Raw genomic sequence first — 14,197 nt, forward strand, 5'->3', positions numbered from 1 at the left:
TGAAGACTGACGAACATCCAACATCAGCTGTGGCCTCCACAGACAGGTACATGTATACACACTCATATGCCACAAAGAAAGGAGGGAGGGAGAGTCTGAATTAGGTGACAATACTTTTGTAATGATCTTCAAACTATCCTTTATGCTTAAAAGAGATTTTCCTTTGGGGTTAAATTTAGTGCCCTGAACAACAAAGGAACAAAACCAAGTGGCCCTAGACCACTCTTTCCTATTGTACTGATCATTACAAAGCACCAGTACAGAAACGAGCTAAGAAAACCAGCTAAAATTAAACTGTTACTGAATAAAATATGAAATGTTTATAAAAAATTATATACTAAGGGCTGGAGAAATGGCTCGGCAGTTAATAGCCCTTGCTACTTTTGCACACGACCTGGGTTTGGTTCCCGGCACCCACATGGCAGCTCACAATTACCAGCAACTCTAGTTACAGAGGATCCAAAATTCTCTTCTAGTGGGCACTGCATGATGTGTTCACCAGAGTCAAAACATACCGACGAAATAAAAACTAAACAATCTTTAAAAATATTAAAGATTTCTACTATGAATGCTTTATTACAATGTTTTCTCCTGAAAATAAAACAGAGGTAATTTTAATACTCTGAAAGGGGGAAAACTGAAATTCTGTAATGACATTAGGTTCTGAAGGTTTTGTTATCTCCTCACCATTCCCGTAGCCACCTGCTTGGTTAACACCTGGAACTGCGCACTCTGAACCTTCCAGGCGTTAATATCTGAAGTCAGCACTTTTCATTAGCATACATCGCTCTACTTTTTAAACTCTTTCCCCTCATGCATTATTATCAAACAACAACACAATCTGTTCTGTACAGCTGATTTCCTATGACCTTTCCATGTGACGGCAATTAAAGAAAAGGTGGGCAAATGTCATTCAAGCACTGCCGTTGGAACAGTAACTTATACTGGGTTAAGAGAGAGCCTGAGCACATGGAATTCCGTAATACACTGGAACGTTTAGAATGCAGCAACTCCAGCATCCTCCTGCCTCTATCAGCCCTGAACAAGGAGACAGCCGCACACCACTACTAGAATACTTTGAGGTAAATCTCAGTTTTCTGATTTTTGCTGAAAAAAAAAAAAAAAGTTACAATGGCCTTTGCCCCTCCCCCACTGGAGTAGATATATATTAAAGTCTATTATCTTTAAAATGTACCAAATATGTCACTTGCTAAGTAAAATCTACTTATATAATTTTATTAAATATATCAATAAATTCTTGTTGAAAATCAAAAGCAACAATAAGATTCCAGGACATGAAAAGGCTGTCTCTTCAAAAGCTTTCTGAATAAAAATCAACTTGTGATACTGTAAGAACAATGGACTCAGGCCAGGTGTCTCTCAGGCCAGGTGTCTCATTCATAATTAAGGAATCAAGACATGAGCACCTGACTACCATACAGCCCTATTTGTAATTCTTTTCATGAGTAGCCTCATCTATCATGCACGGTTGTGCACTGCCAGTTTCCCATTTCATGACAATCAGGTACCTTTTAGCAGCAGATGAAAGAGTTTCTTTTCTTGCTATTGATACAGAGCTGGTGTGATTCTGTTTTCTGTTCATAGCACTCCCATTGGTTATACAGGACATGGAAATAGCTTCTCGAAGACTTGGTTGGCCTAAGGTAGTTAGGATAAAAATTTAACAAATTTCAAAATATTTCTTAAATAGCAGAGTTTTAAAAATTAAGTCTATTAGTGTTTATGAATGGTGAGCAGATGATCCCACTCACAGCATTCAGCAAATGCACTACTGTCTTGAGATCTAATACCATTGACAGAGACCAACAGAAAAGCTACACTGAGCTGCTAGACCCATATATATCTGCCAACAACAAGGAAACATTATATTTTCTATTGTAGGACTTAACAAACATATGCATACAGATTCAAGCTGAGGGTAGAAATGACAATTATGCAGAAAACTTGCTCTAAAGATGTACTCACTTTATCAAGTCTGTGTTAACTGATTTGTTTTCCATTCTACTCTAGCAACTTCAAAATTCTCTTATAAAAATCAATTCTTAAGCCGGGCGGTGGTGGCGCACGCCTTTAATCCCAGCACTCGGGAGGTAGAGACAGACGGATCTCTGTGAGTTTGAGGCCAGCCTGGTCTACAGAGCTAGTTCCAGGACAGGCTCCAAAGCCACAGAGAAACCCTGTCTCAAAAAAAAAAAAAAAAAAAATCAATTCTTAAGCAAACAATGTTACTGTCTTGACTGTGGCAATCTTTAAGGCCGAGTCTCAAAAAAATATACAATGAAAGAAATTTTTTAAAAGAGCCATACAACATTATCCAAAGTGTTCCTGCCAAGCAATGTGCTAAACTTTAAAGTTCCTTATCTCTTGTCACTGATGCATGTATCCAATTACCACTAATAATAAGGAACAATTTTCCCACTTTTCTAAATATCCACTGTTACCCCATAACTCCCTCCAAAACTTTAACTTACATCTCCCTAGGTCACTCAACATTTCTTTCATGTCTATGATCTTCCATTCTCCATTCTAATCAGCCCAGTGTTTCTCTCTTATCCATCTGAAACCTATCTTGCAGGACAGATACAGAGGTGTGTGCCCATGATCCTAGCACATGGTGGTGAAGAAAATGGCACCTTGAGCTTGAGGTCAACCTAAGCTACACAGGGAGAGTCATTCTCAAAACAAAGTGAAAATAAACATACAAGCACAACTGCTTTACTACGTCAAAGAGAATGAAGGTAAGACTGATATTGAGTGATCCTGAATGCTTGCTGCCAAAACTGATGATCTGAGTTTTATTCCAGAAATCCATAGGGTGGAAAGAGAGAACTGATTTCTGTCAAATTGTCCTCTGACACACAGAATAAACAAACAATACCGCTCTGACAACTCCTGAGTGTGTGTGTGCAATAAAAGCTCTGCTGGGTTTTAACTCTTCTTCTGTATCTCAGACTATGAGTTTTGTCTTAGTTTTTTAGTGGTACTGGGAATGAACCTGGTGCAGGCAGGCAGCACTCTTCATGGAGTTGCATGTCTCCACCTTTAGAAATAGTAGTCATTTTCTATTTAATTTAAGACTTACCGTTTCTCCCCTGTCCTAAGAGTATCCTTCACAAACTCAGAGAAACCTTGCTTTACCAATTCTTATTACCAGCACCAATGCTATCTTCCTCTTTGCTCTCTCAGTTCTCAACATATTTGTAAAACATCTTAAAACATAAAAAGTATACATCAGACTGAATATATATATCACTATACTACTGAAATAGATATATATTTATATATTTTATAATATATATATTTCAGTAGTACAGTAATTGCCTAGGACACATGGGACTTTCAGTTACATTCTTAGAACCATAAATCAATGAATAATATTAAAACTGGTCTTCAATTTAGCATCCTTTTTAGCCACCATCATCTTTTCCCTTCAGGCAATTTGTTTTAAGCCACTGCTCTTAATTATGCAATTTTCCTCATTCAGAAAACTCCAATTACATATCTCAAAAATACTAGATTTTCAATTCTACTATCACACTGAGAATGCTTTTGTAGGGTTTTCTAATATTCTTATACATCAAACTCCAAGTGTTACTTCTTAATCTATTTTAATTGTCCTTTCTGCTGCAACTGGCAACTTGCATCACTGATGTTGTACTGGGCTTTGTTCTGTAGCACTTTCTATCACACCAACTCTTACCTGTAAGTTGAGTCCCAAAATCTTGTTGGCTAACAGCAGCAAGCACACCTCACCTGTACTTCAGCAATCTACATATGCCCACGCATACACCACCACATACATCTCACATTCAGCATTTGAACACTGGCTTCACAGTCTTTCTTGGAATCCTGGCTAACTACATTGTTTGCATCTGTCCAGTGAGCATCTAGGGCAACACAGTACTTCTCCCCATGTTGTCTTCTAGTTCCAACTCACTGCAATCAACATTGCTGAGGTCAGTGACCATGTTGGTCTTGTCTCTATAAGCTCTACCAAGAAGTACTTCAAGTGCTTGGTTAATTTGAAAGAATTAAAAGTTCTTGGTGTTTGAAGAACAAAAAGCCACATCTGATTTAAAGGAGAGCAACAGGGTCTTTTCTCCCGAATATGTGGATGTTGAAATTCCTATTGTATTGAGGTTGGCAATATTTTAAATACTGACCACAGAAGGCTTGGGATGAAGTTAGTTGAATAATTTACAACTGTTTTAATCATGTTTCTGTAATAGGTAGATCGAATGCCTAGCTATATTTAGGATGAGAGGCACAAAAAGATTCAGTCCTTGCTCTCAACAAATTTATTACATAGTTAGAAATATTATGGTGGAAAAAGTCTATAAGTGAAGTAGTATACAAAGTTCCCAACTGAAACAGTAAAGAATAAACTTTCAGAATTTGGGAAATAAAGAAATCTACTATAATCACAAGTAATTCCCAGGCAAATTGTATTGTATTTCAAGTTTCAATTTTCAAAAGAAAAGGGCAGAAGTCACAAGACTCTTATGAACAATACACTTAATTACCTTTATTTGGCACAGACTTTTTCACTGAGGCTACATGATCTTCTGAGATTGCAAGACGTCTCAAAACATCAGCCAAAGCTGCCTTTAGTACAGTGATTTCATCTTCCTGCTGTTGCACTCGTGACTCGAGAGCTGAGAGGCGATCCTGAACATCAGAAGTGCTTGCAGCAGAAATGCTGTCATCTAAAAAAGAAAATACTGACCATTTAAAACCCGACTACTCAAGAAAAAATTCCCTTCTGGTGAGAAACTACACCAAATCAGGCTTTTGTTTTTTAAGACAAAACAAAACAAAAACAATAATTTTGGCATGTTTACAAGAGCAACTTCTACAAAGATACTGTTCAAATTATTAGAACGATGGAATTTTCCCGTGGCTGATCCCCCACCTCCAGCCATGGTGATACCACCTCAGTTTTCTTTTTTTTAATATTTGTTTATTTATTATGTATACAATATTCTGTCTGTGTGTGTGTGTGCAGGCCAGAAGAGGGCGCCAGACCTCATTACAGATGGTTGTGAGCCACCATGTGGTTGCCGGGGATTGAACTCAGGACCTTTGGAAGAGCAGGCAATGCTCTTAACCGCTGAGCCATCTCTCCAGCCCCCCACCTCAGTTTTCTTACTAAATGTTCCTATATACATCACTTTGGAGACATAGCAATAGTTTTCAAAAGAGCAAACTATCCAAGCTCCCCCTTTTTATGACATCATGACTCTACTTCTTTAGGAAAGCAGCTGGCAAACCATTGGACGCATGCTCCACCATTGACCAGAAAGCCCACTCCCCTTGTCTTTATTCTCCCACTCCTCCAACACCAATAAAAAGCAACACTGTCATGAATGTAACTAAAGACTTCTTGCTGCTCTCCTTTCTTACGACAGTCCAATGTCTTTTAAAAAGCGTAATGTCTACCTGCCATCTCTGCACTCTAGAGGCAAGAGCTCAAATTCCAATCAAGCCTGGGCTGTATTGTAAAAGACTATCAAAAACAAAGTGGTGGGCCAACGGGATGATGCAGCAGGTAAAGAGGCTGACAGTCTGGGTTTGATCACTGCAACCCACATAGTAGAAGGGAAAAACCAACTTGCACAAATTTCCTCTGACTTCCACACACATACTGCAGCACATGTACACATCTGCCACAAATAAATGTTAAAATAAAAATAAACAAAGCAGTAGCAATATAGTAATAAAAATAAATTAAAACCAATAAAGAAAAATAAAAGATGTTTCTATAAAGCTCCTACCTAACATGTTAGGTATATAACAACAAAGACTAATTCAAGTAAGTTTTAACTATAACAACATTATTAAATGCTTCCTAAGCTACTTAATTCTAGAGTGCACTATTTGCTGAGTTAATTAAAATAAAAACATACAGCTGTGGGTGGAGGGGGACAGGAACATGAGAGATCAGGTTGTGGGGGCCGATAGGGATGGGAGAGTACTGGAAGAGACTACTGGAAAGGGGGGGGCATTTCAGGGTCGGGTAAAAACCTGGCGCAAGGGAATCTCCCAGGAATCTACAAGGATGACCCCAGCCAAGACTCCTACTAACAGCGGATACATAGCCTGAATTGGTCATCTCCTGTCAACAAACAAGATTTCAAATGGAGCAAGATGTATGGCCTATGGGATGTGCTGGGTAAGGGTAGCCTAGAGATTGAAGGAGTGGCCAACCAACGACTGGTCTAACCTAAAACCCATGCCAGGAGAGTAAGCCTTCCCCTGAGACTATTGGGAGCACCAGGACACACAGGCTGGATGACCCAGAGACTTAGGATTCAACCAAACATGACTAGAGGGGGAAACTGACAATGTAGATACCTAACAATGTTTTGTTAAACTCATAGATTGCTGCCTAGCCCAACTGTCATCAGAGAGGCTTCATCCAGCATCTAATGGAAACAAAGGCAGACCCACAGCCAAGCATTAGAAGGAGCTAGGGGAATCCTCCATAAGAGGCGGAGAAAAGATTGTAGGAGCCAGAAGGGTTAAGGATACCACAAGAAAAGACACAGAATCAACTAACCTGGGCTCATAGGGGATCACAGAGATAACCGACAGCCAGGGAGTCTGCATTGGACTGACACAGGCACTCTGCACATGTTAGAATTGTGTAGCTTGGTCCTCCTGTGGGATTCCTAACAGTGGGAGCAGGGGCTGTCTCTGACTCTTTTGCTAGCTTTTGGGACCCTATTCCCATACTGGGTAACTTTGCCCAGGCATGGGGAGGTGTTTAGTCTTACTGCAACTTGATGGGACTTGCCCTTTCCTGAACAGAAACAGAGGAAGAGTGGATTAGGTGGTGACCTACCGACAAACGCAAAATGGAGGAGGAGAGGTGGGAGGGGAAACTGCGGTCAAGATGCAAAACAAATTAATTTAAAAAAAAACATACAGCTGTATACAAAGATCAAATGCTATTGGTTAATTCTCTATAAGCCAAAAAATGCTGGGGAGAAATAAAGACTTAATGGACACCCTTGGCCTACTTCTTAGATCAGAGTACAATTTAAACCAGGTCGGTCATATAGACACTAAGGTAGAATAAGCCACTTTCCTCAAGCTGAAACAATATGCAGGTATTTCCTTAAACAGTTAATTCTAAGTCTGAGTTAACACACTGACACAACCCCCTCAGCATTTTTAAAGCAAACCTATGAAACAGATGACAGGCGACATCCACCCTGAGACCGCAATGCCAACGGACCTTCCAGGGGGCAGATGTGCGCCCTCTGCCTTTAGTGGGTTTCAGTGACAACTGGAGAAGTGACAATGTTGAAAGAAAAGCTGGGTCTGTCTTAAACTTGGTCTTGAAGTTCTGGTTCTATACTAATTAATATCTTATTACATTATTTTATGATCGTAGCTCTTTGAACCTTAATTATCTTTAAAGGAGGACAGTGTAAGGCACACAAAGTACAAAGGGTAAAAACTGAGAGCCCTGGCACATCTGTTACATGAAAGAAGGAATGTCAAATGAGATGGATCAACAAATGGCTAGTAAGAACAACTCATTCTCTCATCTTATATATTTTTAAAGTTTTTATTAACATATTAACCATACATAATAATGGGTTTCATTATGACATTTTCATACAGGTAGAGAATGTATTTCAATCACATTTGTACCCCCATTGCCCTCTTACCCCTCTACCCCCTGCAGATCCTCTTCCTTTCGGCTCTTTCAGAGTGTGTGTGTGTGTGTGTGTGTGTGTGTGTAGACATGTGAGTTTCATTAGGGTTCTCATATAAGAATTTACAGGACCACGGGCACCATAAAATTTTACTTATATGTGTATGTGTCTAATTTACACACACACACACACACACACACACACACACACACACACACACACACGTGCTGTGTATGCGGTGTGCACATGTGTGTGGGTGCAGTTATGTTTTTCCATGCCCCTGCGGTATGTAGAGGCCAGAAGTTCATATGAAGTATCTTTCTCTACCATGCTGCACCTTAATTTCTGTTTCTCAACTGCACCCTGAGCTCACCGACTGACCTGGCATTGCTTAGCTCCCTGCCTCCAGCACTGGGTTTACATATGTGCACCACTGTGCCTGGCCTTCATGTGGATTCTTGGGATCCAACCTCAGGTCCTCATCCTTGTGCTACAGAGCCTCCCTGGCTCCAAACATCTTTATACTGCCCTTTCCTTTGTCATCTGGATGGCCCACGCTATTGGCAATGTGTAAGCTCAGTCACTTTTCTCCTGCCTTGAGTGCTTATTCTCCTCCTGGGGGCGGAGAGGGCAACCACACAGACAGAAGCAGCTCTTCTCCCTTATGGAACTCTGATTTTTCAGGTCTTGTGAGCTCTGGTACACCACTCTTCTACATTAGTAGGCTGAACTGAATGAGATGGTTTTCTGAGTCAGTATAAAACTGACTACTAGCAATTTCATATGGTTTAATTTCCACTGAACACTACAGAAATGGTCATTTCAGGCCAGAGAGGCAATGCAGATTTTTTTTTTTTTTTTTTTTAAGAGACAGCAGTATACACATGGGTTTTCTCTTGGCTCATTAACACTCCAAGGATTTTCTTAAAATTGTCAGTAATAAAGCAACTCCTGACTACTTTGAGTCCCAGTTTTGAATTCTTAAGGAGTGGACAACCAATTTTAGCAGTCAGTCTTGTATTTCTGCCAGTTAATTATGTGGCCTAATAAATCTAGTTCTTGCAAGCCACTGCTTGTAAGCCAAACACTGTAATTAAGTCAGTAAACTATATGGCTATTACCTTCTAAACTCTTCTCAAATTATGAACGTTAAGCTGTAAGCTTAACTCATAAACATAATCTGTTTGGTGCCTGTGGGAAGGCAAGCAGAGCCTAGTGAGCTTTATCAAACACCATGCCAACATATAAACCCATCTGGGTTCATACCACATAGGTACTTTTAGTTCGGAAATCACTTGTCTTTCATACATCCATATTTTTTCTTTTAATGGATAAGGTTTTTTGTTTGTTTGTTTGTTTTAACTTTGTGAATGTTGGATAGTCACATAAATGTAATTCTGCCTGTTCAGATCTTACCAAACCGGACAAGTCCTATGACAAACACAAGGACAATTTTTCAAAGGCATAATAAGCACCAAGGTAACAACTAACAATACCCTATTTTTGTACTGTACTTTCCATACTAACTACTGCATTCCTTTTCTTGTGCTGTCTGTATTATAGTGAAGGAAAAACTCAAGATATTAACTAGCTGGCCCAAGGACACCAAGCTACTCTTGATATCTGAGAATTAAAACATAAGCCCAACTCCCAAATTAAATGTCCTTTATTTTATTTCACACTCCATTCTAATAACAATCACATGGAAACCAAATAAATAGATCCTTTTACAAAGCTAGAAGAGTTTAAAACTACTGAATGAAGTAAACAGCATCTTTGCTTTAAACAAACTGCTGGTCTTTCTGCCAAGTTATTAATGAACCAACCCCTTTCCCCCCAGTCCTCTCGTCTGGATGAACAGTTAAAAGCACTCTTGCTAAGGCGGACAGGAATGAGGCTGAAGTGAGCCAGAACAATCGTTCTCAGCTCTACAGTTTCTTCTTGTTTGAAATATCAACCCTTTGGGCCAGGGAGGTAACTTAGCGGATAAAGCACGTGAGTACAATACCGGAGATCTGACATTAGACCTTCAGAACCAAGCTAAATGCCAAATACAGCGACACACACAGATATAACCCAACACTCCTATGAGAAGATGCAAGATGGAGACAAGAGACTCCCCAAAAGTTGTGAGGGCCAGATAGCCTGGCTTATACAGTGGCAAACAAGAGACCCTGTTTCAAATAAAGTGGAAGACAAGAATGGACCCCATTCACAAATGTAAACACACACACACACACACACACACACACACACACACACACTGAAATCTCAACACTTTCAGGAGCAGGATCCAATAAAAGATGTGGCACAGCAGTGTATGAAATCTGGTGTTAAACTGACTGGGTAAATATGTTTACTTATCAGCTCTGTAAGTGGTTTCCTCACAAGTAATTTCATCATGCTAATTAGTACTGATATAAGGCTTGGGAAGATCAGATTTATAATGAGCACTGTCATATAAGAAGGGTTTGTTAAGTGATGCTCTTGATTGCCCTGCTTAATAATACCATGAAACTGGAAATGACCTAAAATTCACGAGCACCTATGCAACCACGAATAAGGAAAATATATACGGGGAAAAACTAGAAGATCTGCAAGACAATTTAAGTGAAACAAGCAAACTGCAAAACAATATGGACTAACACCCCATCACCAAAACTACACACACACGCACACACGCACGCACACACACACACGCACACACGCACGCGCACACACACACACACGCACAGAGTTGGAAAAGCAAAGCTTTTCATTATGGATCTGTATATTTGTGACTAACAAGAAGCAATGCAACAGAAGTGTATTATAATGTATACTTACTTTAACTTTGCATTGCCTGGTGCCAACTTAAGGTAAGTTCTCCTCTAACACAGTGATCCAAAAGTATAAAGAGACATATACAATAAAATACTATGAAGTTAAACTTGCAATCATAGATTACTAATGTTGGAAAGAAACTTTCTTAAAGTCAGTGATCCCCAGCATTTGTAGATAAGGAACTGAGAAGCCAGGTGAGTGTTACATGGTTTACAGCAGTAAGATGAGCTCCTTCCTCTAATGTCATGTTCTCTCTGTAGTTTGAAAACTTCCTTTGCCCAATATAACACAATCTCATTCACAATAAACTTTTTAGGAATGCATCTGTTCAGCAAATATATTTTTGGATTCTATTAACACTTCCTTTTGTTAGTTCAAATATATTGGTTTCTTTTCTGTATACCTTGGTAGTCCTTTGCTTTCTCCTTTCAAAACAGTTTCTAGTCTTCAAGGTTAAAAAGTAGAACAGAAAATAAAATCCTCATGAGTTCTTAAACCAGGGGGAAAACGAAAGAGGTTGATAGAGATATCTACAAATAACCTCACCTGTCAGTCTGCTTCCTGGGGTGTACACACACGTACACGTGTTCTCTCTCTCTCTCTCTCTCTCTCTCTCTCTCTCTCTCTCTCTCTCTCTCTCTCTCTCTCTCTCTCTCTCTCACACACACACACACACACACACACACACACACAGTCTTTTCTATTAGGAAATGTAAACAATGCCTACTTAATTAGTGAACATCTAATGCTAGCTATATTCATTTTGCTTCTATTAAAATGAATCACCAACTTGTTTCCTGGACAGTGATGAAATGTGTCACCTTTGCAGAAATATATACACTGTGTTCTAAATACCCCCAAGCTAGCAACCCAGTATTGTATCAGAGTATCTCCAGAATTTTAATTACTTTATGTTAATCCTTTGAAAATGGAACATTGTCATTTGTTTTCGTATTAGTAGGGTCACAATTGCAACTAATGATGATAATTTCCATTTAGATATTAACTGATAGGGAGAGTGATCAGAATATATAGTATACATATGAAGAATTCAATTTACTAATTTAAAAAATTAACTACTATGCTGAAAGCTGTGATAAAAAGGTGTCTTAGAATCTCTCTCTGTCTCTCTCACCTAATTCAATAATTTCTAATCTTTTGGGGGGAGGGTGCAGAGTTGCATTATGTAGAACAGGCTGGCCTCAAACTCACAGAAATTCTGCAGTCTCTGCCTCCTCGATCTTTAGGATTAAAGGTGTGTACCATCACGTCCAGCCCTAAACTTTCTTTTTAGTGTTTCTGTGTATCATTTTACAGCTAGGAATAACTATGTGTACCTGTAACAATACCTGCTTCTGATTTAATATCTTACATTACTAGATATTGGCTAAATAAGCCTTTGTATTTTATAAGTGAAAAGAAAATAGTCTCTGAAATGACGGCATATTATGTTAAAAATTCTGTGTGCACGTTTATAGATTCACTAATATATATATGCCTAACTATATATGTACACGACTACACATATACACACGAACTATGCAAAGAAGGACATAACTTCTAAAACTAGAAAAGAATAAAAGGAAAAGGTAACATTGACTGGTGTCTACTCCGTGCTAGGCACTGTGAGACAACATGACTTATGTCAACCAATGACCCAAGGAAATAGGCTCAGTATCCCTACTTACAGTAAGTACACTGAAGCAGTGAGAAGCAGCTGCCTGATAAGGTGCATCTAGTAAGATGCAGAGCTGGAGTATGATCCGTAAGAATGTTGAACCTAGAGATGTAGCTTTAGAGGAGGGATGTGGCAGAATACATTCTACAGGACCAACTAACTGTGGGCGCTACACATCTTCTAACATATAATAACATGAGAATTAGATAGCCTGACCAAATAGAGCTGTCTCATCTCCTTTGAAATTTTTTAAAAGGTTTATTTTACATGTATAAGTGTTTTATCTGCATTTATGTCTGTGTACCTACCACATGTATGTCTGGTGCTCTTGGAAGCCAGAAAAGGGCATCTGGAACTGGAGTTACAGATGCTGTGAGCCACCTTGTAGGTGCTGGGAACTGAACTCAGGAGAAACAGTCACTACTCTGAATCACTGAGCCATCTCTCCAGCTCCCTGCTGCATCTTTATTCTTTTTTTTTTCCTAGAAATGACAACTTTATTTAAACAGTTGTGGTGACGTAACTTTACCAATTAGACATTTTCCATGAAGTCACAGACATAGATAAAAATCATCGTCAAATTTGATGAGATACACCAATGGTAGGGCTTCTATTTTACCAATAAACTTGCCCTCTCTTTTGGTGCCAAATGACAAAACAATTACTCAGAAGAATAATATTAGTAGATAAACTGAAAAGGGAAATCAAACTCTGAAGAATTACCCATAAGGCAATGAGTCCCCACAACCACTCTACTGCACGGAACCCAAACCCCAGAACTATATTTAAAACAAGACTCCCGTTCTCTCTGGCCAAAAGTCTTGGGAGGGATGAGATGCTGCGGGATGGGTCTCTACCACAGGGCGGCAGTCAGCAGTGCTGGGAGCAGGAAAGGCTCGCCTTTTCCTTCCACCTACTGCTTTCCCTTGACGTGGGTAGCAACAAAAGGAAAGGACTCAACTTCCAAGCAAGAAAGCAGAGTAGGGATCTTCAGAGCCCAAGATACCAAAGTAACAGAGGACGCCGAACCTGAAGTCCTCCACCATAACAGAGAGGACGCTGTGACACCAAACCTGAAGTCCTCCACCATAACAGAGAGGACGCTGTGACACTTGAACTTGATGTCCTTCAAGCTACACAAACATGAAAACTGGAATCAATATGGCATAAAGTTGGAAATGATGCCATTCCATATCAAGAAGTCAATGCCACTATGTACTTTGCAACAGTTAACATTAATTCTAGGAAATAACTGTAAAAATGTATGCATAAAAACACAAGTGCACACCTGGAGACATATTCATGTAGGAATTAATATTTCCTATTTATCACAATATCCTATTTCCAAAGAAGACTTCTTCTCTCAAAAGAATTTTAACTAAACAATATATTTAATTTTTTTTAAAACTTGGGTAGCTTAAATTGGTAGTACACAGTAATGTTAATTACTTCTGTTCAGCAAGACTCCTTTCAGACTCAGGAAGTGAAATAACAACAGAAATATTTGCGATGGTTTGAATAGGATGGCCTGGAAGACTTGCATATTGAATGTTTAGTCACAGGAATGAGGTTTTTGAAAGGACCAGGAGGTTTGGCCTTGATGGAGAAAGCGTTTGTATCACTGGGAGTGTGCTCTGAGGTTTCCAAAGTCCACACTAGGTCTCCCCTCCCCCACTCCCTCCACGTACAGATCAGGATGTAGCTCTCAGCTATCCTCCAGCACCTGCCTGCCTGCCACCATGCTCCCACCATGACCAAAATGGACAAAGTCTCTGAAACTGTGAGCAAGCCCCTAAGCAAAGGGAGTCGCCTTGGTCATGATGCCTCTCCACAGCAATAGAACACCAAGTAAGACACACCTGTTCTCTGCTTTAAGACTTTTCTTTGAAAGCTAAAAAGTCATCTAGATAAGAAATTGTTTTTAAGAAAATGAAAAAAAATCATTTTACTTCTGTAATCCAAGAATGATGCCTAGTTTAAAAAATTGCATATTCTTCTATCATCAACT

General features: G+C 39.4%; 1 protein-coding gene across 3 annotated transcripts in view; it reads right to left on the bottom strand.

The window, feature by feature from the left end:
- The window catches only part of Eml4 (EMAP like 4), a 125,002-nt gene that overhangs the window by 53,954 nt on the left and 56,851 nt on the right, over positions 1–14,197 (bottom strand). For all 3 annotated transcript variants that reach the window (XM_038320361.1, XM_038320360.1, XM_038320359.1), the window contains exons 2-3: positions 4,545–4,727; positions 1,530–1,659 (exon numbers count right to left, since the gene is read on the bottom strand). In XM_038320361.1, coding sequence (XP_038176289.1) covers positions 1,530–1,659; positions 4,545–4,727 — 313 coding nt within the window. The remainder of the gene's footprint in view (positions 1–1,529; positions 1,660–4,544; positions 4,728–14,197) is intronic.

The sequence above is a fragment of the Arvicola amphibius genome, chromosome 2 (genome assembly GCF_903992535.2).
Source record: "Arvicola amphibius chromosome 2, mArvAmp1.2, whole genome shotgun sequence".
NCBI lineage: Eukaryota > Metazoa > Chordata > Mammalia > Rodentia > Cricetidae > Arvicola > Arvicola amphibius.